At 34.9% G+C, this 24,535-nt stretch overlaps 1 protein-coding gene across 3 annotated transcripts; it reads left to right on the forward strand.

Moving 5' to 3' along the window:
- The first annotated feature begins 272 nt into the window (after positions 1-272).
- On the forward strand, positions 273-21,671 carry LOC137021685 (dolichyl-diphosphooligosaccharide--protein glycosyltransferase subunit 2-like). 3 transcript variants are annotated; one of them, XM_067388492.1, is made up of 18 exons: positions 273-419; positions 1,188-1,375; positions 1,458-1,553; positions 3,761-3,936; positions 4,062-4,137; positions 4,568-4,702; positions 5,694-5,870; positions 8,239-8,357; positions 9,066-9,171; positions 9,650-9,741; positions 9,831-9,945; positions 10,888-11,082; positions 11,250-11,336; positions 13,893-13,988; positions 14,135-14,210; positions 15,542-15,671; positions 18,558-18,605; positions 21,232-21,671. In XM_067388492.1, the coding sequence occupies exons 1-18, from the start codon at positions 407-409 to the stop codon at positions 21,263-21,265; spliced, it is 1,959 nt and encodes a 652-aa protein (XP_067244593.1). In that variant the 5' UTR covers positions 273-406; the 3' UTR covers positions 21,266-21,671. The 3 variants fall into 3 exon arrangements, with proteins under 3 accessions (XP_067244593.1, XP_067244595.1, XP_067244596.1); XM_067388494.1 differs by lacking the exon at positions 18,558-18,605 and having other exon boundaries at positions 275-419; XM_067388495.1 differs by lacking the exon at positions 18,558-18,605 and having other exon boundaries at positions 278-419; positions 21,146-21,671.
- The last annotated feature ends 2,864 nt before the right edge of the window (positions 21,672-24,535 follow it).

Raw genomic sequence — 24,535 nt, forward strand, 5'->3', positions numbered from 1 at the left:
GTATCACCGTGATCATTTCTGAAAGATGTTAATTTTAGCGTACACTATTATAAAAAGGCATTTAGAAATATTAACATCTTTCATGTTTCATTCATTTTTGCACGACACGGCTCTGGCTTACACCATATCCAGAGCCATAGAGAGACACCATATCTAGTCTGTAGGGGTGTACGCGCCTCGATGTAATGTTCGTTTCGTACATTTAAATATTTGCGAAGTTTGTTTTTTATAAAACACACGTTTTGTATTGTACATATAGCATATATCATTGGGTTGTTATTTTTTTATATTTTGATATTTTTTATTAGATCACATGAACGCATAGTTCACCCTACACCGGTGAAATAGGTTTCATCCGCATGTCCCGGAAGTTCTTTGAGGTTTTGGTGACGCTGCATTAGGCGACATGGCTCATCTCTGTAAGTGTAATTTTTGCACGTTTTCATGCTGTTATTTAAGATTTATGCTTATTAAAATACATTAAGAGTAAACAGTTATACGTTACTGATATTTTTAGGCGGTTTTAGTGAATGCAGCAATTTTATTCGAACAGTTCTTGCAGGCAGCTTTCACCAGCCAGTCAGTCAGCACTTTAATTTATTCTGATATTAATACATATTAAACATGATTTTTTCTTAAATGGTGTTGTGCGTAGTATTTATCCGGAGTCAGCGTAAGTTTTATAAATGATTGATAAATTTTTAGTCTCGTGAACAGTAGCAACGTAGTTCTATAGCTTCTGAGTACAGTAATGTAGCACGTATAGTACACATGTCAGTTCTGGTGTAACTCTTAAAGTTTTCTTTTTTGTTGCTGGGTTATAAACAGCTAAATAATGGCACTTACTCTAGGGTTCCATTTGGGAATTTTCATATTTTGATTTCTAGGCCTGGAAAGGTTATCTGTAGTGAATATACACTTTTCAACTTAAACTGAGCTGTAAAATATTGAATTGGCTAAAAATTGCTCTTTGTGGGGGCGATTTCTATAAATGTATCAAAAAAGTTATGCTTTCAGACATCCAATTTGCAGAATTTCCACTTTATTTCAAACAACCCAGCTCTTTCCACAACCACAAAATGCACCTTATGCTTTTCTAGCAGACAAACGTTTCCCTTGCGTTGTAGTCTCCCTAAAATGTGTCATCATATGAACTGCATTAAGTTTGTACATGTATCCATTTGAAGGTTTGTTCAGCTTGCTGGTCCTGTCCCTGGTTATAAAGACCCAGACCCAGACGCCGTCCCATCATCTGACCACCAGCGATGTGGCCAGACTCCAGGCTGTATTGAGCCAACCCCTCATTGACCTCAAGTCCGCTTATTACTCTGTTGTTGGACTTAGCAAGTTGGGAATCTTTGTTGCAGACGCAGATGTAAGAAAAAACATCTTTCATATTGGTGAAATTTTAGTATGTCGTTTTCACTCTCTAATTTTATCTTTCCTCTCTACCTCAGGAGACATGCAGGTTTATCAAATCAAACCTAGATCCCTCTAGCATTGAGTCACTGTTTTATGCAGCAGAAGCCAGCCAAGCTCTGTCTGGATGTGAGGTAAAATACATAATCTCTCTCTTTTTGTGTCTTAATCACTGGTTGTCACAATCAGCTCCCTAGTTCAGTAGTAAGGGCACTCACCAGGGAGTTAGCCATTTTAAAAGCTGTCTCAATCTCAAAATCCTAGAACATTCAGTCCCTAAAAAAAAAATTCTACAATGTGCCACGTAACCCAGGGTGCATTAATGTTCACTATGATTCCTTAACTCGGTAGTTTCCAAACAAGGGTCGTGCCCCCTCAACATTGGGCAGGATGTGAAATAAGATTTTTTTAAATAAAAAAATAAATAAATACAGATTTATTTTTTCTAAATGCAAATATGTTGCAATATGTTAATTTTTTTGCAAGAAAAAATAGTTTTGAACATTTAAGGGATTTTTACATTTGTTTATTACCCTGTAAGTAGCTACAAATGAGTATGTAAAGCAAATAACTTTTTTAAAAATTACATGCGCAGCATGCCTCCGTCCCGCGCAATGTTCTCACCTTTTTTCCTTCTTACTTGTTTGCATCCCTGTAATCTAAATCGGTTTAAATTGTAATAATATTTCACAATATTATTGTTTTTACTGTATTTTTAATTAAATAAATGCATTATGCAGCCTTGGTGAGCAGACGAAACTTCTTATATATTTCTTATATATTCTTTATCAACATTAAAACAAGAACTCACAATGGGTATGATTTTGTGTCAAAGATGCACAGTCAGCATCTATAAATCCAAATCCCCACTTTTACAAAGGTACATTGTCAAAAATGGTGGTAATATAGCACGATTTGCTAAGGCAGCATACTCTGCGCTCAACCTATGCATATAGCACGCTGCTTGTGTGGATGCAGTTTGTTTTATGATCTGTCCTGACAATAGTTATTTTTTAATTTCACAAATAAGAAGGATGAGATGAGTTAATATTACAAACTGTTTCTTTGCTTTTTTTTTTAAGATTCTGTACTGGGCTTACAGTTCACATGTGCTGGGTACTTTGCACTGTATGTGGATGATTGTGTTTGTCCTCCACCACCAAACACCGTTTTTGACCCAGGAACCCATAAAGAAAAGGAAAAAAAACTTTTAAATGAGTACTTGAAATGCTTGTAAAATCAAAATATTTATAGTTATAAAATTATATAATATTATTAAAAACGTAATGTGCTGTTAAACACTTTATGTGATTTACTTAAAGCAAAATAAACTATTTTATATATACTACTATACACTTCAAAATGTCCAAAAAGACATGGTTAACGTAATCCTTATGAATCAAGCAGTCTTATGAATCAATGTCTTCTGAAGAGATTTATAGACCATTTGGTTGTTTGCAAACAGCGATGATGTGTTTTGTTTTCGGAGCCTACCTGGTGGCAGAAAAGGACAGTTCTGCAGTAGCTGTCTGTGGAAGCCATGGAATAAAATGATTAAAAAGGTAATTCCAAGTTTATATCTCACAATAATTCTGAGAAGAAAAATCTGAATTGTGAGATATAAACTTGACATTCTGCCTTTTTTCCTCAAAATTGCGAGTTTGTTTCACATTTCTGACTTTTCTCAGAATTGTGATATAACCTTGCAGTTGCGAGTTATAAAGTCTGAATTGGGAAATAAATAACTTGCAGTTGTGAGGAAAAAAAGTCAAAATTGTGAGATAATGTTATAGGTTTAAATGTTATTTATTTAAAATGTTATAGGTTTAAATAATGTTTCATGCTAAAACTGTAGGGCTAGTACATTGTGCCTATGTCCATATGTGAATATTATGTAGATCTATACATCAAATTCATTCTTTATTAGTAGGGTAATGGTTGCAGGTTTCATCAGTCCAATCTGTCCGTTTAATGGCTTGCAACCATAAATGCCTTTGTCTTAGCTTCTTCGACAATAGTATTCTGTAAAAATGAAGACCGTCTTTTTTTGTCTTCCAATTCTGAGATTCCGGGAATTTCGTTCGTTTTCCTCCAATGTTACCGCAGTTTTTCTGCCACCACAATGCACGCGCAACTGCAGTGACGAAACTGTGACATCTCCAAAATGATCTACATAAAGCTCATCAAATATGATAAACATAAAGCCCAACTATGTTTGCTTAATGCACGAGAATCAATGAGGTTTGTTTTTGTGTCACGCATGCACGTTCGCGAATACAAGTGAAATGCTCTCACTGTACAGTCCTGTAAAAACTATTGTTGCTATTTTTGATCCTGACAGATTTCTGTATCAAATGACACACGTGATTTGCTGTTGGCTACTGTGAGTGAGGACTCCACTGCATCTCAGATTCATCAGTCTGTGAGTGCTCTCAGCTCCCTTGGGCTACCTCTGGCCTCACAGGAAGTGGTCAGTGCCCTGAAAGCTCGTATCTCCAAAGAGGATAATGTCTTGGCGTAAGTATTATTGTTATTTAATGTAAATGTTATTTCCTAACATTTTGTTTTTTCTTAAGGCTTTCTTTGTGGAATCTTTATTAGTTAATTCTCGAGACATATCTGATTTTCTCGCTTCCTGACAGAATCATTCTGGCACTGCAGACTGCGTCTCGTCTCTCTCAGCAAGCTGAACTCGGAGATATCCTGGAGGAGATTGAGGTATGAGAGTGTAGCACATCATTTCTGATTTATTAGCCATGGACCAATCAGCTGTAAGCTGGAGAATAGACTACAGAAATACCAAAAAACACTGGAGTAACACTGGAATTGCCTCTATTTATAATGTAATTCAGTTAGTATAAAAATTTTTTACTTTGCATTGGCTAATTTAGTGTTATGATTATTACTGTGGGTGAATCTCACAAAACTTGTCCAGGGTCACATTTCATACCAATATCTAAAAAACATTATTAAATATTAAATATGCTTCATTATTACAATTATAAGTGCAAAATATAATTAATCTTAGTGAGATGAAATATGACCTAGAAATGTTTTTAACAATAAAACATTTTGTTAAATATTGTCACATGCTTTATGTGCTTTTTTAATTATTTTATTTATTTTTTCGATTCTGATTTTTTTGTAGGATCTGGCTGCCCGTTTAGATGATCTAGGAGGATTGTATCTTCAGTTTGAGGAGGGGCTGGAGGCCACAGCACTGTTTGTTTCCGCTGCGTATGCCCTGTCTGATCATGTGGACATGGAGCCCCCCTTGAAAGAGGTTTGGAGTTCGAAATAAATATAGAACTATGTAGAATATTTTCCTTGTACAGACGGACTGAGCTCCATAGGATTGATATCAGTGATGCACCAAAATGTTTGTCCAAAACAGCAATTTTCAATTTTGGGATTTTCAAAATGGTTTTAGATGGATGAAAACATTGACCAAAATAGTGACATTTAATTAGTACTTCTCTGATAGTGTGTTTTGACTGTGTCCATGTATATTTTATATTTCACACACTCAATGTTAATAAACTACAACAGGTAAACACGTCAGTGTGGACACTAGTGCTGGATTGACAATATTGATTTCTCAATTTTAATTGATACAGATATGCATTTTTAAGTCTCAAGATCAATCTGTTATTCTAAGCAGGTTTCTGTTAATTTATTTACAAAACTTCATTAAACATATTTATCGCTCCTGCCATCCAATTATCGCAATAAGCTTTGTGCTTTGTTACTAATATGAAACAAAGTCTCAACTTTCAAATAAAAAAAAAAAAAATGTAGTTTTGGCATTCTTTAATATGACGTGACGGATTGCTGTAGCGCCTCAGTTCAAGCGATAGCACGGCAAATAAAAAAAAAAGTTCAAGCAAATATGAACCGATCATCACTCCCTTCTTACTGCTAGTTACAGTTACGAAATAAACATAAATGAACATCAGTAGGTATGTTGAAAGAAACAGTACAGCTTACTGAAATGAATCGTGTCTTATGTAATCGGTAATCACTCAGTGTTTCAGCAATTTTAACAGCTTTGTATACTTGTTTAATTACCCATAAACCCATTAGTTACCTAGAAAAAATAACTCTAGAGAGGAGCATTTCAATAAATATATGCACTATATTACATATTCATTATATTTTTACTTAAGCTGTTAGTGATGTCTTCATGTTTTTGAACAAGTTATTAGAGTTTACTATCAATTAAAGTTTATATTTCACCAACAAATTGTAGTAAAAGCACACTTTTTACATCACAGGATCAGGTAATCCAGCTGGTGAATTCTATCTTCAGTAAGAAGTCTTGGGACTCTCTCTCAGAGGCATTCAGTGTGGCCAGTGCGGCTGCAGCGCTTTCCAACAATCGCTTCCATGTGCCTGTTATTGTCAGTGCCCAGGGCCCTGCTGCCGTATCCCACAGCCATCCCTTTCTCCAGGTAGGCCTCATGTTTTTTGTTTGTTCTTCACATTTCACAATGGACAGTTTTACGAATTTTTCCTCAACATGCTTCCATTTGTTTCAATTTCTTCTGCCTTCGGTTCTTACTCAGGTTCAAACATATGCGGCTGTATATGTCGCATATGTTTTATATATGCACAGTGCTTGCCATCTTGAGTAACAAAACACTACATGCTGTTGTGTTAGCCAATGTGTTAGTCGATGAAGTTAGCCAATCACAGCAGTGGCTGTTTGTTTTTGTTTCTGGAAGAAATTGAAAAATTCTTCAAAGAGAGTGAAAATGAGGAAGGAAAATGATCTTTTTTTTTTTTTTTTTTTTTTTTTTGTGCTAAAAACTTTGCAAACTTTATAAACTTACTTTGAGAAACAGTATAAAAATCTGAAACTACATTCCATGACCCCTTTAACATTTTTAAACCAAAGGCATAAAATAATATTGAAACCGAAGCACTTATGTTCAAGAAGGAGCGTGAAATGTGTTGTGCACATGCTCTGCTGCCAGTAGAAAGACTTGGGGTGTGTTCACATTTGCCAGGTTTGGTTTGATTTCAAACGAACACTGGTGCAATTGCTCTGTTAGTGCGGTTCATTTGAATAAGCGCAAGCACTGCCATCTCGAACCTTTGTGTGCACCAAACAAGCAGATGAGCCCCCTGAAATGGTGGGTCTTGGTCCACTTCCAAACGAACTCTGGTGCAGTTTAACTGAAATATGAACGTAACAAAGACATTTAAACAAACTAAAAACCAGACATCATGTTGTCACATGATTTAATGCTGAAAAGGACAGAATGCCCAATAATACCAGTCTCATCATCGCTGCAATTTTGCCCATTACAGTTTAGTACAGGCATCGGAACTGCATCTGTTTGCAGCAGATCTTTGTTTGCATGTGTAACAGAGGGATTCCTGGCTCAGTTTTGACTCCTTTACATATTTACTAAGTTCTTTGTAAGTTCTCAGCTGGTAAAAATACCCTAATGTGCACACACATACAACGAGTGCATTTAGCCCATTTAGCATTGTTTTGGATGTTCAGTAAGTTCCAACGCGAAATATACAGCACATGGCTTTTTTGGTTTGTTTGTTTTGTATCTTTAGGTTCGGTGTTCAATGACAGTGTTAACACCAAGCCAACCTAAATGTATCATTTTCTTTTTTGGTCTGGACCAAAAGAACCAAGAGAACCGAACTACAAGTGTGAACACACCCTTGCTTTTTAAAGGTGCCCTAGAACTTTTTTTTAAAAAGATGTAATATAAGTCTAAGGTGTCCCCTGAATGTGTCTGTGAAGTTTCAGCTCAAAATAGCCCATAGATTTTTTTTTAATTCATTTTTTTAACTGCCTATTTTGGGGCATCATTATAAATGAGCCGATTCAGGGCTACTGGCCCCTTAAATTCTTGTGCTCCACGCCCACGGAGCTCGCGCTTGCCTTGAACAGTGCATAAACACAGTTTACACAGCTAATATAACCCTCAAATGGATCTTTACAAAGTGTTCGTCATGCATGCGGCATGCATGCGTCAGATTATGTGAGTATTGTATACTGTTATATTGTTTACATTTGATTCTGAATGAATTTGAGGCTGTGCTCCGTGGCTAACGGCTAATGCTACACTGTTGGAGAGATTTATAAAGAATGAAGTTGTGTTTATGAATTATACAGACTGCAAGTGTTTAAAAATGAAAATGGCGACAGCTCTTGTCTCCGTGAATACAGTAAGAAACGATGGTAACTTTAACCACGTTTAACAGTACATTAGCAACATGCTAACGAAACATTTAGAAAGACAATTTACAAATATCACTAAAAATATGATATCATGGATCATGTCAGTTATTATTGCTCCATCTGCCATTTTTTGCTATTGTTCTTGCTTGCTTACCTAGTCTGATGATTCACCTGTGCAGATCCAGACGTTAATACTGGCTGCCCTTGTCTAATGCCTTTCATAATGTTGGGAACATGGGCTGGCATATGCAAATATTGTAAATATGTTACGTAACAGTCAGTGTTATGTTGAGATTCACCTGTTCTTCAGAGGTCTTTTAAACAAATTAGATTTATATAAGAAGGAGGAAACAATGGAGTTTGAGACTCACTGTTATTTCCATGTACTGAACTCTTGTTATTTGACTATGCCAAGATAAATTCAATTTTTCATTCGAGGGCACCTTTAAAGGGCATTTACCAAACTCAGACCTCTTTCGGTTGTCTGGTCTCATAAGTCTTGATAAAATCATACTGAGGTTTGTTTTTCCCAATTTCTATACCAGTAGTCTTTTTTTTTTTTTTTTTTTTTGCTCTGAGATGATCTGTACTGTCTCTGTTTGTCAATGCAGCTTCAGGTGACAGATGTCTTGTGCCAGCCGCTCACTTCAGCCACTGTGCTAGTGGAGTCCGCCAGTGCTGTGACCTCAAAATCTGCCATCCTAAGTCAGGCACCATTCACCCTCAGAGAGTATGTGCAATGTAGAACACTTTAAAATTATGGATATTGCTTGTTCTAGAGTTATTAAAATACCAAACACAAGCTAAACAGTTGATATCAGTGAAATGTCTAGTATTTATACCAATACCAGTGATTAGCCATACAATTTTGAAACTACAGCAAAACTATGCTATTGAACATACTTCTTTAAAGTTAAAGAATAAGTGTGCCCAAAAATGAAAATGGTCATAAATTAACTTTCGTTCATTTTCGGAACTCAAATCAAGATACTTTTTTTAATATTCTCATATAATTTTTGGCCATCCATTGAAAGTCTGTGCAGTCAAGCTTTGAAAAGTTCTTAAAGACATTGTAAAGTAATCCATATGAATCAAGAGATTTATTGATTTATATTTATTGTTTATACTATATTTATATTATTAAAACTATTTAAATGTATAGTGTGCATAGTGCTTGAATATTTCAGATTGCTGGGTAAGTTACCTGGAAAACAAGAACATTTACAATGGGGGAAAAAAGAAAATGTAATGTGTATTCTTTTACTGATACAGTAGACTGCTATCCTTATATTTCATTTTATATTTTAGTATTAGTATGTTAACATAATACCACTACTTTTGACCTCTTTACAATTAAATGATTTAATGATTTCAAAATTATGGATTAGTAATGCAATAATAATTGGTGTTTTTAAAAGACCTTTTCTCTGTTTCACAGTGGGGTTTTTGAGCTGAATTTCATGGACAACCAACCAGCGAGTGGCTACTATCAGTTCTCTGTTGTCATTGCCGGTGACAGCCGATTTGTTGCCAACCATGTTGAGGTACTTGACTGAATCTTTGTTGCATACTATGAAAGAAAAAAAAAATGTAGTTGTTTGTATCTGTTTAGCTTGTGTGTCGTGTCTTGTCATGACTACTCATAATTCACACATTCAGGTCAAAGAGTTGACCTCAGCCTTTAACTCTTAATTGTTGCAGTGAATTGTGATTCATTTCCTTATTCACATGTTTAATTGGTCAAGCGAGCGTTCATTCACATTGAAGCCATGTAAAGAATAATTACACTGACTGTTATAAGGTCAAGAGCATGTCACAGTTGCTGTGGAGATTTTCAGAAGTCATAGACCTCTTTAACTGAACAAAGCAAAAAAAAAGACACAATTACTGTAATTACTGTATTTTTTCTTTCTAACAGCACATTCTCATGTCGAATGTGCATTTAAATGTGTTACAATAATTTATTCGTTTTGTGTAATTTTTAAAGCCTAAGATTGAAACTTTTTTGATTTACTTTCTCAGCTCAAAGTAAAGGTCTCTACCCGGGTTGCAATCAACAACATGGATTTGTCTGTGGTGGACAAGGATCAGAGCATTGGCCCCAAAACCACAAGGCAAGATTAGCATTTATCAAGCACTATGTCATTAATTTTCACTTTATTGTAAAACTGTGCCAACATGTATGCCAAATTCTGTGTTTCAGAGTGGAATATCCAACTAAAGCCAAAGCGTCTTTTATGGCGGACAGTCATCAAAACTTTGCCATGACGTTCCAGTTAGTTGATGAGACCACAGGAGTGGAACTCACCCCTCATCAGGTGATTACAACCAAAATTAGTATTTTATGTTGAGCTTGTATTTTTTACCTTATTATTATTATTATTATTAATATTATTGTTGTTATTATTATTATTATTATTATGATGATGATAATTGACCCTTCACAAAGACCCGCCTCCCTTAGATACTGTTGCTTTGTCCTACAAGCCATGGCGCTGTCAGAGTAAAAAATACATCGCAAAGAGGACACTGACAACACATCGACAGACAAGACAGAGCAGGTTACTTATGATATTAAACAAAGGCCCAGCTTTCAAATGTGTAATTTTTAAAAAAATTTGAACAATAAAAAAACGTTTTGTGGCTCTTTAATGTGTCGTGACAGATTGCTATAACAGCCCAAGCATTTTTGTCCATTGCTTGTCAATTTTAGAGTGCACAAATACTTTTCTTACAGTTTGGGATAACCCTGTAACAGAACGAAGTATAGCTTTCAAATCGTGCAGGCATGCATGTCAGACAGATGGAGATCAACAGAGAAATTAACGCAATAATTTTGATTAAAATATGCATAGAAATCATGAAAGAAATTATATTATATATTATAGTCTTTTACATTTAGGCCCTACAGAAACAATAAATTATGTTAATGTTACTTTTTCCGGGGACTGAATGTGTGTTCTTACTGAAAATTCCAACAAAATAATCAGTTTTTTGTTTTTAAATGATCAGTAAGAAATCCGACTGGCTGGTAATGTTAACGGGCTAGACAATGATGAGTTAATAATGTCAGTTTCTAAAAAAATGCATCTAGTCCAACATTAGGCTGAAGTATTTGTAAAATGAATTGTTGGATCCATAACCTCAAATAGGGGTGTGTCATTGATTCAGCCCATGTCATCAAAATCTTATTTCAGCCGGGCAAGAAAAGTTGGCAACCCTGGTTAAATTCACTGTTCAAAAACATTCTTTGTTCTCAGACCTTTGTGAGGTTACACAACCAGAAGACAGGTCAGGAGGTTGTGTTTGTGGCTGAACCTGACAGTAAGAACTTGTATAAGTTTGAGCTGGACACAGCTGAAAGAAAGACCGAGTTTGACTCCATCTCTGGCACCTATGCTCTGTACCTGATGGTGGGAGATGCTACGCTGGAGAACCCTATTTTGTGGAATGTGGTAAGGCAGTTGTTATCAATGGAGAATGCTGGGATCTTGTAGTAAACTTTTCTAAGACCTTTATTTTTGTCTTTTTTTTTTTTTCTGACATGTTTGGAAATTAAGCTGTTGAATTGTTACAAAGACATGGATTTAGTATTTGAAATGACTTTAAATTCTTTTTAAAGGCTGATGTTGTGCTGAAGTTTTTAGATGAAGAGGCACCTTCAACAATTCAGGCTAAAACATTGTACACACCCAAACCAGAAATCCAGGTAAGCACTCCAGTGACCGGAACAGCATCGCAATAAATGTTGTGCCTCTAGGGCTTGGTGATATATTGGATGTCTCATTATTACCAACACGTATAAATAAGAGATTCATTATGCAGCATAGACAGCTTTTTTGATTATAACAGGACTCGCAAGAGTGCTCAGTCGGTAAGTTCACTCTGAACTGAAATGATTGACTGCTTCAGTGATTTATAAATGGAGAAATTACTTTCTGTATATAACCCATTCACATTTAGAGTCAAAGATTTTTGTTCATGCTACTAAGTACACACTGCAAAGATGTGGGATTGAATCCAAAATTACAATGACCATACCAAAGGCAGGGGCAAACAAATCTAATTTGTCAAAATAGATCTGTACATTAAGTCTTGGAATGCAGATCTGCCACTTGTTCTTTTATGTATAATGCATTTCTTTGTTCTTCATTTTATTAATGTTTACATGACCTTTTTAAAGCATTGTTTACTTAGTGTAACTATGCCGATTTTCAGTCTGCTTTGTATTGTTACAGTGTAGGTAGTATGTGTAAATGAACAATGTTTGAATATGAAGTTCGTGTGTTCATGTCCTCATTGTGAGATGGCAAGCGCTGAAAACACCAACAGCATCACACATGCTTCAGTATGTGTGTAGTATTCACACTGAAACACACAGAACATGCAGACAATTTAGATTTCAATAGTATTTCTTTTGAGCTTTAATATTTATCATGATATAGATTAGTGTCTATGTGATTCATTCAACAGCCTTACTTTTGATTTATTTTTCCAAAAATTGCCAAATTCCATGACTTTCCACTTTGTTACTGGATTCTGTCCATGTTTTCTACATCGTAGAAATCATAGGACTCTACATGGTATTTGCCATGTTAAAAAGAGATAGTTGTGTTGGTTATTTATAAGAGATGCACCGATACAACTCAGTTGCCCAGAATTGCAAGATAAAATTTTTCCCCAGAATTGCAAGATAAAAACTCGCATTTGCATGATATGAAGTCATAATTGCGAGATATAAAGTTGCAATTCTGACTTTTTTCCTCAGAATTGTGAGATATAAAGTCACAGTTGCATCTTATAAACTCACAATTCTCAAAAAATGTTAGTCTTTTTCCTCTCACATTTGGATATAACACGCAATTCTGATAAAGTAAGAATTGTGAGATTTAAACTCGCAATTGCGAGTTATAAAGTCAAAATTGTGAGATATAAAGAGAGAGAAACTCCCAATTCTGACCTTTTTTCTCACAATTGTGAGTTTACATCTTGCTATTTTGAGAGAAAAAAAAAATCAGAATTGTGAGAAACTCGCAATTGCGAGGGGAAAAAAAGTCATATTTGTGAGAGAAAAAGTTGCAAGTCATTTTTTTTTTTTTATTTCATGGTGGAAACAAGCTTCCATAGTTAAATGACATTGTTCACAAGCTGAAACGCAGATTGAGCGATTACATGAGACATGATACATTTCAGTAAGTTCATTCATGTTTAATTTGTGCTATGCCACATGCTCTGTGCTGCCGTTTGAACCAAGGCACTCCAGTGATCCGTCACATTACATTTAAGAACTTCAAAATGCCTTTTTTTTTTGGCAGAATTTGACAGATGAGTCATTGTTTCTTGTCAGATGTAACAAAGCTTTTCAAATAATGTTAGGTGTAGGAGGAAAAATTGCGGACCTGCCAACCCTGTTTTGAACTATGGGTGATTCATAGCCTTAAAAAGAGCCTGCATTATCATTGCTATTTTTTAACTGTTTATGCGTTATTGTCGCGTTGACATCCCTAAATTCAACACAACCTTTTTTTTCACACAGTATAAGTTGCAGTCTGACAAGTTTTTTCCACCCCCTTTTGATTGATCAGGGCCGATTATATCCTGTCATCAAATGTTTTTAAACAGTCGGCCGATGGACGTGAAAATAGTTGCTATTATTGGTCGATTCATCAGTGCATCCCTATTATTTATTGTTGTTATAAAGTTATAACCATTAGTAGGAAAGGTATGCAGTTGACAGAGGACTCCTCTCAATACACTCTACGTAGCGTTCTCCTTTATACAAAAGGCACAAGATGCTATTTGTAACATACTCAAGTTATGGTGGATAACATGGGTCACTAGCATTTGCTTAACTTTAAATGCTAGTGTCATTACAGAAAATGGGAACATACCAAATAATAAAAAATTCTGGCATCCATGTAAATTTGTATTAGTAATTTAATTAGTTTGGTTAAACTAGAACAATGTAAAATAAAAGCATTCTCATTAGTAGTGTCAGGCCATTGTTTGTAGGTAGATATTGCTGTTTCTTTATGTTCTGCTAATTTTTGTGGTATCTGTTTCCTTTGATTAAACATTTTGAATTTAATTGACCTATAATAATTGTTTAAAATGATGGTCCCTCATAGAATATCAGAGCACATATACTTAAATATTGATATGTTAATAGAAAGGTTAAAACATATCAGTATGTATTTTTTAAATTATCACAGTCCTGTTTGTCACCTCATTTCTGTTCTTTTTATTAATACTATTGTTTATACAGCATCTGTTCAGAGAGCCAGAGAAGAAACCACCCACAGTTGTATCCAACACATTTACTGCCTTGGTCCTCTCTCCATTTCTGCTCTTGCTCATACTGGTAAGGACCTTGTGATCCATTATTATGAGTACATCTAAAAATTGACTTAAATTAAATCTATTTAAGTTAATGTTGTGATGTCACCTTTCTATGTATTCAGTCTACCATTCTTAAACTTAAAAAAAATTTCTCTCTCTCATATTCAGTGGTTTAAACTTGGAGCCAATATCTCAAACTTCACACTGTCACCCAGCACTATTCTCTTCCACATAGGCCATGCAGGTAAGTTGACTGACTTTTACTACAAAACACTCAGTAGTATTTCAGTGTGATCAATAAAGTCAATAGAGTGCAGCAGTAGGGTTCAGTACAAATCTAATTTTCTTCATAGAAAAATTTAATTTCCTTTTACAATGATATAAGTGTTTTTTTTTTTCCTTCAGGACCCATTATTTTTACATTAGACATGAGGTCAAGATCTAGCAAGATCTTTTGAAAAATAAGTTTAGCGTACAAATATAAACAAAAATGTCCTCAGAATCAAATATTTTAATTGGGGCTATTGATTTTAAATGACTTTAAAGGTGCCATCGAACGTTTTTTTAGAAGATGTGATATAAGTCTAAGATGTCCCCTGAATGTGTCTGTGAAGTTTCAGCTCAAAATACCCCATAGATTTTTTTGTAATTAAAAAATTAATTCGATTTATGCTGCTGCCCCTTTAATTCTCGAGCTCTCCGCCCACGGAGCTCGTGCTTGCCTTAAACAGTGCATAAACAAAGTTTACACAGCTAATATTACCCTCAAATGGATCTTTACAAAGTGTTCGTCATGCATGTGTCAGATTATGTGAGTATTGTATACTGTTATATTGTTTACAGTTTGAGGCTGTGCTCCGTGGCTAACGGCTAATGCTACACTGTTGGAGAGATTTATAAAGAATGAAGTTGTGTTTATGAATTATACAGACTGCAAAAAGACTGTTTAAAAATGAAAATGGCAACGGCTCTTGTCTCCGTGAATACAATAAGAAACGATGGTAACTTTAACCACATTTAACAGTACATTAGCAACATGCTAACGAAACATTTAGAAAGACAGTTTACAAATATCACTAAAAATATCATGATATCATGGACATGTCAGTTATTATTGCTCCATCTGCCATTTTTCGCTATTGTTCTTGCTTGTTTACCTAGTCTGATGATTCGGCTGTGCACATCCAGACGTTAATACTGCCTGCCCTTGTCTAATGCCTTTCATAATGGTGGGAACATGGGCTGGCATATGCAAATATTGGGACTGTTACGTAACAGCCGGTGTTATGTTGAGAGTCGCCTGTTCTTCTGAGGTCTTTTAAACAAATGAGATTTATATAAGAAGGAGGAAACAATGGAGTTTGAGACTCACTGCATGTCATTTCCATGTACTGAACTCTTGTTATTTAACTATGCCAAGATAAATTCAATTTTTACATTTCAAATTTTATCACCTTTAAAAAAGTGTTCAGTGATTAATCATGCTGAAACTTACAACCATATTTAAACATTAATTATACACATGCTTCTGAGAGAAATTTTAATAGACTGTTTTTTGTTTTTTTTCACTTGCAGCTATGTTGGGTCTGATGTACGTGTACTGGACTCACTTAAACATGTTCCAGACTCTGAAGTATCTGGCTATTATAGGCAGCCTCACATTCCTGGCTGGGAACCGCATGCTGGCACAGAAAGCTGTGAAAAGGTATATCAATCCATATTTTAAACATTTTCAAAAACCCATTTGTGGATTGAAAAGCTTGTTCTTTTCAATCCTTGTTTCAAAGCTTGTTCTCTAATGTCCTTTTGTCGGAACCATCATAGTGCAATTTTACGAGTTGTTAAAGTCTTACTGCCTTGAAATGCACAGCATTATTCAATGTGTTGACATTTTTTGCACTGAAACAGGAAGTCAGGGGCATAATGAGTGGCTCATCCCCTATAAAAAAAAAAAGGGCTAGTAGTGTTTTGTTTAGATCCCAGCCTGGCAAAGCCACATTTGACAGCTTGTGATAGCCATAGTATTACAGTTATATATGAAATTGTTACTACAATAAAACAACGATAATTTTTAATAAGGCTGATGTTGCTTCATTTGAAAAGCTTGTCAATTATATTGGTGTTATCTCTTCTACTTGTCAGTGCTGTTTCTAATGCCAAGGCTTTTGATATGCATTGTCATCAGCCAGAAAACTACTTTCTCTCAATATAGCATTTATACTTGCATGGCGACAAGTCTACGTAAAAGCAGCATATAATAAAGCAATATGCAAAAACTATGTGCACTTTTTACTAGGGGTGCAATGGTTCTCGGTAAAAAATCGAACCGTACCATTCTCCACTTACGGTTCGGCATGCGCTTGCACCGCGGTCCATCTCGAATGACAACGCATCTATAGGCTAATATAGTTTGTTTAAAATAACAACGTGGAAAACAGACAGACAGAGTTCAGATAATGTATGTTTCAGTCGATGAATGCGCATTCTGGCTCCCCAAAACGTTACAACAACAATAATCACTTGTAAACTTTGTTCACTTCGAGTGCCGTATGCTCTAATGTCCTGTCATTTACCGTGTCATCACCCAGGTGTTAATAGCCAACGAGCGCAGGTGAGACCTGAACAGCACACTTTGCTATCTGTGTTTAAACTAAACTCATTTAAGCCTTGCTGATTTAAACATTTAAGATCAAGACGCGAAAGAGAAGATTTGTGTGTGCGCTCATCTGAAGCGCGCACAAACTTATTTCAGACAGCGAGCAAATGACTTCTCTTTCAAGTTTTGCGCTTCAGCGGACAAATTCATACAAAAATTATCAACATGCTCATCTTGGCGAGTATCCTAGCAAACATAGTCAGTTATAAGTGAACGTATAATAGTTGAGAAAGACAACGCATGTGTAACAGAATATGTGCATGTCTTAAAGGGAAAAAAACTATTCCTGCTGCCTGTGTTTTTAATGTTAAATCAAACAACAAATTATAAATCACTCACTGCTCTTGACTGAATAGCTTTTGTAACTTCAATAATGATTAATTTTTATTTAATTTATACAGTGAAGATAATATGCACTGTTATTTTATATTTGATTACTTTATCCATTTTCTGTACCTGAAAACTACTGTTAGATACCTGAAAAAAAACCTGAAAAGCACTGTTTATTTTATTTGAATATTTGCTCTATTGTATTTATTTGTGATGTTGCTTGCATTTTATTTGATCTTATTTTATTTTATTTTTTGAAAGTAGTCTATTATGAAAGAAGCCTATTTTCCCTGAACATAGCACATACCGAGCCGTACCCAAACCGTGACCCTTAAACCGCGATACGAACCGTGAGCAATTTGAACCGTTGCATCCCTATTTTTTTTTTTAATAATACATTTGAATGCATCAAAAATACTACAAGACATTTCTATGAACAAATGAACCTGTTTGGATCATAAAGCTAGTCTTATGCACAGTCTTTAGGAACCTTATTGGTGTTGTTTAATTATATATCGCCATCAATATCATTATGAATATATTGTAAATAGTTGATATGGCCCAGCCCAATTTCTGACATATTAAAATTAGAGGCTTAATTTCTCTCTGCCTCTCGTGTATCTTCACTCTGAACATTTTGCTAAACTTGTGGGTGTGTTGCCGTCTTTGTAGTGTGTGCTTGGTTCGCTCAGAAGTGGTTTCCTCTTATCATTTTCTGTCTTTTGGGACTAGATTAATTTCACAAATTTAGAATCTACCTCCATGAGTATGACCTGATAATTAACAGTTTTTCACTTTCAATTAATCTTTAGTGCCTTCAGAGAGACCATAGGGAGAACATAAGTGCCCATTCAGAGTTTAGTTTTAAGTGTTTAGTGTTTTATTTTTTTCCAGGCACAGTTCTGTACAGCAAGAATGGCTTTATAGAAGGGTTTGACTTCTGCTTGTCTAGAGTTTCATCTCTTTCCCAAAGGGACATTCATGCTGGCCTTAGTGACAGTTGATAAAAGTTCCTCCAATGTCAGGGAAGCTTATCCATCTGTAGTCAAGTTTAGGCTTCTTATTTTTTACTGCCAGTGTCACTAGTTTGCAGGTTTTCAAAAGTTATGGCCAGTTACACAGCCCACCAAAATTATTGGGGCATGCCTAATATGCCTAATAGCAACCAGCAGTACAGTGACCTGGTAATTGCCAGCGTTAAAGGTGTGTGTGATGGGGCATTAAGAGCATTCACATCAAGCACAATAACTATAACCATAAAGTTTTAATAAACATTCTGATTCTTTGAGAATAGGGAAGTCCACACCACAGCTATAACAGATAAAGAAACAAAGGAACAATGTCATTGGAATCACTTTGAGAGCTTTTTTTTTTTTTTTTTCAGCTGATTAACCATGAAAACTTTGACCATTAGCTGTAAAAGCCAATCAGAATCCAACTGGCTTTAAATAGCTCAAGCATTTAAAGCAGCAGATGGCAACATAGCAGCGTACGTTTATGATAACATTATCATCTGCTGGTGTGGATGCTAATATAGTTATTGTGTTTTTTTCTTTAACCCTTCTGCGTTTTTCCATTCCTTGTCTTTGTTTACCCTTCCTTTAGGATTGCTGCAGAACAAAGTAGTAGGTTGGCAAAGTATAGGAGTCTGCGGTAAATGCCTGTATGTTATTCAAAAAGAAATCTTTTTGTCAGTCTTCAGGCTGAAGTAAGGCTTGCTGTTTCCACCTGTGCATCCCATAATACTGCATCAACATTTCCATGGCAATACCTACTGCATGGCTGTGTCGGTGTGTTTGTGAAGTGAAGCTCACAACCTCCTCTGAAACATTACGACCATTTGTGACTGTCAAGCCATATTTTTCATGTCATGCTATTTATTGATCAGAGTGTTGTGATCACTTGTTGTTTTGTACGCTTGTTTCACTTCATTAGTGTGTGCATTGACAGACCGCTAAACTATGGTTCAGGCCATGTGTGATAAATTGCTTGATCTGAGATTTGATATTTATTTAGTCCCAAAGTCTTTTTGTCACTGTGAAAGTTACTCAGTTGTGGAATTGCCTGATTAAAGTTCTGCTTGAGCAACTACTCTGCAAACTCTAAGGAGCAAATTCACTAAACTATTGTTTTCAGTGCAAGCATGACTTCTTTCTACACTTTAAAGCCTAACAGTCAAAATACTAAATGAAACAAGTTGATTTTCCTCAAATATTACTTAAAGAAAAAAATGTATGTGAACTCGATAACTAGTTATATTAAGCTGAACTACAGCAGATTTCTAATTCCCGGCATGCTTTGCTTCTGACTGTTAATGGAGAGTAAATGTTAAAATTACATATTACTGTGTTTGGGGTGATCTGACAGTATTTAAAGGTGGGGTAAAGCCCTATTCGGACTGGAATATCACTCGAGGTCTGTCATTTCATGTATCGATTCGGACAGGACTAACATCTCCGCGTTTATCACAGATAGGAGTGTGCGTGTTCTGGGAGTGTGCGTGTTCTAGATGTGGGCGTTACAGAAACTCACATGCTGTATTTACATGCATCATTTATGGTGTATATATCTTTTAATCCATTTTTTATCGATACAATTTTAATCTATTATTAAAACCCTATTTAAATAAACTTTACGAGTTGTACAAGTGGCTGTTTATAATAAACCCACAAATGTGAGCACTGAAATCTAGTATCTTACTCTTCCTTATTTGACACTGAAATTAAAATGGTCCGCCTTTACAATTTCCGCAATTTGTCTTGATTTGTTAGTTTTATCATTTATTTATTTCGTTGGATAGGCCTACTATCTATATTGAAATTAAATTAAACATTTCTGTTTTGGCCGTTACTATTGTCTTGAAGAGTAAAGCTTAGATCAGTGATTGGCCAAATGTTATTAACCATATTTTGCTTTATTTACAAAGCAATGGCTGTGCACACTTCTCTTTGTTACTTTTATCATCACTGTAGTACATGCAAATGTGCTTGTGGTATTGCTAACTAGCCATTTACGGTAAAAGATAGAAGTTCATTTAAAGATTCTGATTTGAATGGTTTAATGAAATTTAAGTTTCAGCTACACAAAGTATTTAATTTTAATATTATGGAATCAATTGGAGCAAATTTACACTGCTCGTAAACATTAGTTTTTAAACTTAAATGGTTTAGGCCATCTTTTTCCTTAAATGGTTCGAGTTCCTTGACTCATTGAATTTTACAGTGTATGGAAATAAGGGGCATCATAGAATATACTGGATTCACAAATGGCAGCGCTTTTTCTCTGGCACAATTAACACATGTACCATTGTACCATGTAAACAAAATTGTTGTTTTCTGGCGCAAAGGGTTCTCAACTGGTTTTACTCTGAATATGACAATATAACAATTTGGTAACTATCTCTTTTGAAATTAAATTTTAAATAATGAATTTGTACTAAATATCAGCCTTTAAAATGGAATAAAAGTGTTTCAATCTTTTTAAAAGTTAATAAATCTATTTATTTAGCACAATTATATGCTTGGATGCGTTTATTATCAGTATTTAGCATGTGATGCTGTACAGTTCCATTAAAGTATGCTAGATCAGAGTAGTCTGAATCCTTCTCTGCCTTGCACTGAACTGGTCTGCAAGATGAGGAATTGCATTGTGAAAATTGTTTAGTGTTTGCACCAATAGCTGATTTGCATAGGTTTTTGAATCAAGTGCTGCACTGTAGACACAGTGCATGCTAATAGACAATGCTCAATGCATGAATTTTTTTCTTTGTGAATACCCTCTAAAAGTTGTTTTGAATACTGAGTGGATTGGTCATGATTTCATGTTCATGATAGAAGTTGTGCAATATTGCTCCATTTAAAATAATTTTCTTTTACAGCGCTTGCAATGCAGCACGATATAGACATTTTTCAAGCTTTTTGTTTAGGGTTTGATAATCTCCCATTTACTTAGAATTTAACATTCAAAATACAAACCAACATTCAAATACAAATATCATCTGGATATTTGCATACTGTGTAGTGATTCTTTTTAAGAATATGGCAATATTTAATATGGCATTGCAGAAGAACCAAAGTTTAAAACCTAAGCACACCTTAAACTTCAAAAATGTTTTGTTGCCTTGCAAGCACTGCTATTCCTTCAGGAAGAACAAATCTAGTCTTAATCAGAACGTAATGCTCTCTCTCTTTCAGACTTGAAAGAAAATGATGCTGGCAAAATCAAGAGAAGATCACCATGGACGCTTCATAATCATGTTTTTGTTTTTTGTTTCTTTTAGAAATTTGGGAACAGAAGTATTGGTGGTGGTTTAAAAGAGAAACAAAGGTGCAGGCTGAAATGTTTTGAAATTGTCAAAAATACAAATTGAAAGTGACAAAATTAAGAAATGTTTTTTTTTTTTCCTGAAAACAAAGCACTGTAAGATTAATGATACTTTGAGGATATGTGATGATTGTTGCTTGTACATTCTTGTTTGGTAGTAATGCAAATTTAAATTTGTGATGTTTACTGTTGTTTTCTCTCTTTTTGGTTCATTTTTTGTTTTTGAATACAAATTCCTGTCCTCAGTTTTTTGTAATGAATAGTGAAGCATGTTCCTGTTGGGAGCAAGAGGTTTTCTTTGTCATCAAGCATTGTCGAATCATTCTCCCAGTCATCACCACACAGATGGCTAACAGTGTTTTTTTTTTTTTTTTTTTTTAAATAAATAAAACAATGAAAACAAATGTGCTTATTCTAGTGTGTTTTTTGTTTGTTTGTTTGTTTGTTTGTTTTTTAGGAGCCAATACTGGTTTTCAGAGAGCAGTGTGGCAGATATGCTACCACTCAAAAGTCATTCTTTACTATTCTATAATGTAGAAAACGCTCATTTAACTCATCAAAAGTATGAAATGGAAGTATAGGGAAGGAATTATTTAGTGACCAAAACATGATAAATGAAAGATTCATGCCAATTAGAATTTAAGCCTGAGATTCAAGCCACGTTTCAGTGTAGATTAAGTCACTTTTGCAGGTAGTCCAAAATAAAGCTGCTAGGATGCTGACAGGGATGTAAAAACGAGCATATTACCCACATTTTATCTCCCCTTCATTGGTTGGCAGTAAGTTTCCGAATAGAATTATTATTTTTTTTTTTTTTGTTTTCAAATCTTTAAATGGATTGGCGCCACCTTACCTTGCAGAACTTTTAAGACAGCATACATCTACTAGATCTCTTAGGTCCTCTGATCAGTTGCTTTGATTGTTCCCAGGTCTAGATTAAAACTCAGGGTTGACCAGACCTTCTCGGTAGCTGCACCTAGACTGGAATCTTTTACCCTTGTATGCTAGAGCAGCTCCTACTATATAGTTTTAAAACTCTGTTAAAAATGCATTTATTATCTCAGGCTTTTAATTCTACTGGGTATTGAGGCATGTTTTACTCTAATGTCCTCTATGATTTTGAACACCACTAGAATACACACTATATAAGGGTATGGGGGAGATTTTGGACATAGCCCTATTGTGCAAGTGGTGTGCTCTCCATGGGCTCACTTGGCCCATTGCCCTAATTGGTGGTACACTTGTTGCATTCAGTTGTACCTGGGAAACTCATTCTTCCAAGTCAGACTCAAGTCAAATCACTTTTATTTATATAGCGCTTTTTACAATACAGATTGTTTCAAAGCAGCTTTACAGTATATAGCAGGAAAAATATTCAATGATGCAAAAAAAAAAAGTTCAAATTGGCTATAAAGCCACTCTACAAAAAATGGTGTAATTGTTCAGCTGAAGTCAGTTCAGTGTTGATTCAGTTCTGTTGTAAAGGTCATCAATTACTAAATTAGTTTATTTCATATATAAGTCAGTTCTGCAGAAAACAGTGTTGTCATCGTCCAGGGTGGCGTTTCCCAAATGCATCGTAAGTTGATCATAGCTCCATTGTTGGCAATGGTTCTACGATCAATTTAGGCTTACGTGCTTTTGGGAAACAGTTCAGTTTAATCATGTACATCAGTTGTATATAAATCATTTAAGTTACACAAACAATTTGCCAAAATGTAGAGAGATGTTATGTCCCTTTTTTATCTAGTGACAAAACATTACAAGCTGTTTAACGTGTAAAATTTAATTAAAATTAAAAATTAAATAAAAAATTAAAACATGATCCCATGATGGGAACCCCTAAAAGTTTCTATATATGAAGCACCTAATAGAACCCTTTCTATATAGAACTTTTATTCTAAGAGCGTGGTTTGGGATTAAACAATTTTTTTAGTGAACCAATTAATTAGTCTCAAAATGAATTTAGATAGTTCCCCTGACACTGACTTTTCTGTTTTTGTGTCACATCACTGAATTATAAGATTTTAATAGCTAGCTAAGAAATTGTTAGCAAACAATAGAACTTATCATCCTACTAAATACTGAGTAAAGTAGCATCATCCTCCGGCTAAGCAAAAGTTCCACTCCTCACTAAAATGGTAACCCATAGATTAAATGGTTTTAAAACCCAACATACAGTAATTGAACATGAAACATTATTTCTTCTTAAAGTCTTTCTTTTTTCTCATCTTGCTCAAAAACACTTAAATTAACACTTAATTTCAACATCTCTCCTCATTACTCCCATACAAAGTATTCTGAAAACTACAGCAATATCACCAAAAAAAAAAGAACTTGATTGGTTTAATAAATTAAATTATGTGGTTTTCACCCAACCTAATTTAATCTAGTAGTAGATTGCAAATTTAAAGACTACATTAATCAAAAGTAAAGAAATTAAGTTGGGACAGAAATGCAATTTTTGTTGTGTAAAATAAATCACAAATAATATCGAGTAAACGACGATCTGTTTTCTCTTTTGTTTTTTCCTCAGTGTCTATAAGCATGGTACAAGATACTTTTTGAGTACTGGATGATATACTATTGCGGTTCAACTTGCAGATTAAAGATTAGTCTTTACTGGACAATGATTCACTTAACCGATTGGTCCAAGAGGGGTATTTTGATGACATACATACATACATACATACAGATCAGTAACATTACAACTGTACTTGGTACTCAGTTGTCATGTGTCAAAAGCCTTGCTTAAAAGGACTACTTGATAAGTATTAACAATATGAAGTGCTGTATAGTTACTGCAGTGTATCATTTTGGTAAGCACATTTGTTTCACAGTAGTTAAGTAAGTGTCCGTTATGTTTCCACACTTGGCGGTGAGTACAACATAGTTACCATATATATACCACTAGTAAGTATAGTAATGTGGCTTACTAGTTACCACACGTGCCTGTTATTACCCACACTTGTCTGTAAGGTACAGTAAAGTAGTTACCATGTACGTACCATTGGAAAGTACAGCAGTGTTTCTTATAAGTTTCCATGCACATACATGTCAGGTAAGTACCTTGTGTTACCACTCTTTTACTTAATACATAATTACTATATATGTACCAGGAAAGTACACGTATTGTAAAATAAGGTGCTACCCATGCCAGAAATAGTGGGTCATGCCTATTTTTTATGAGTGCTGTGAATTCGTACATACTACTCTTTTCACATACTGTTTTTCATGTTTATTTGGCAAGAGAGCCTAAT

Source organism: Chanodichthys erythropterus, chromosome 6 (genome assembly GCF_024489055.1).
Source record: "Chanodichthys erythropterus isolate Z2021 chromosome 6, ASM2448905v1, whole genome shotgun sequence".
Lineage (NCBI taxonomy): Eukaryota > Metazoa > Chordata > Actinopteri > Cypriniformes > Xenocyprididae > Chanodichthys > Chanodichthys erythropterus.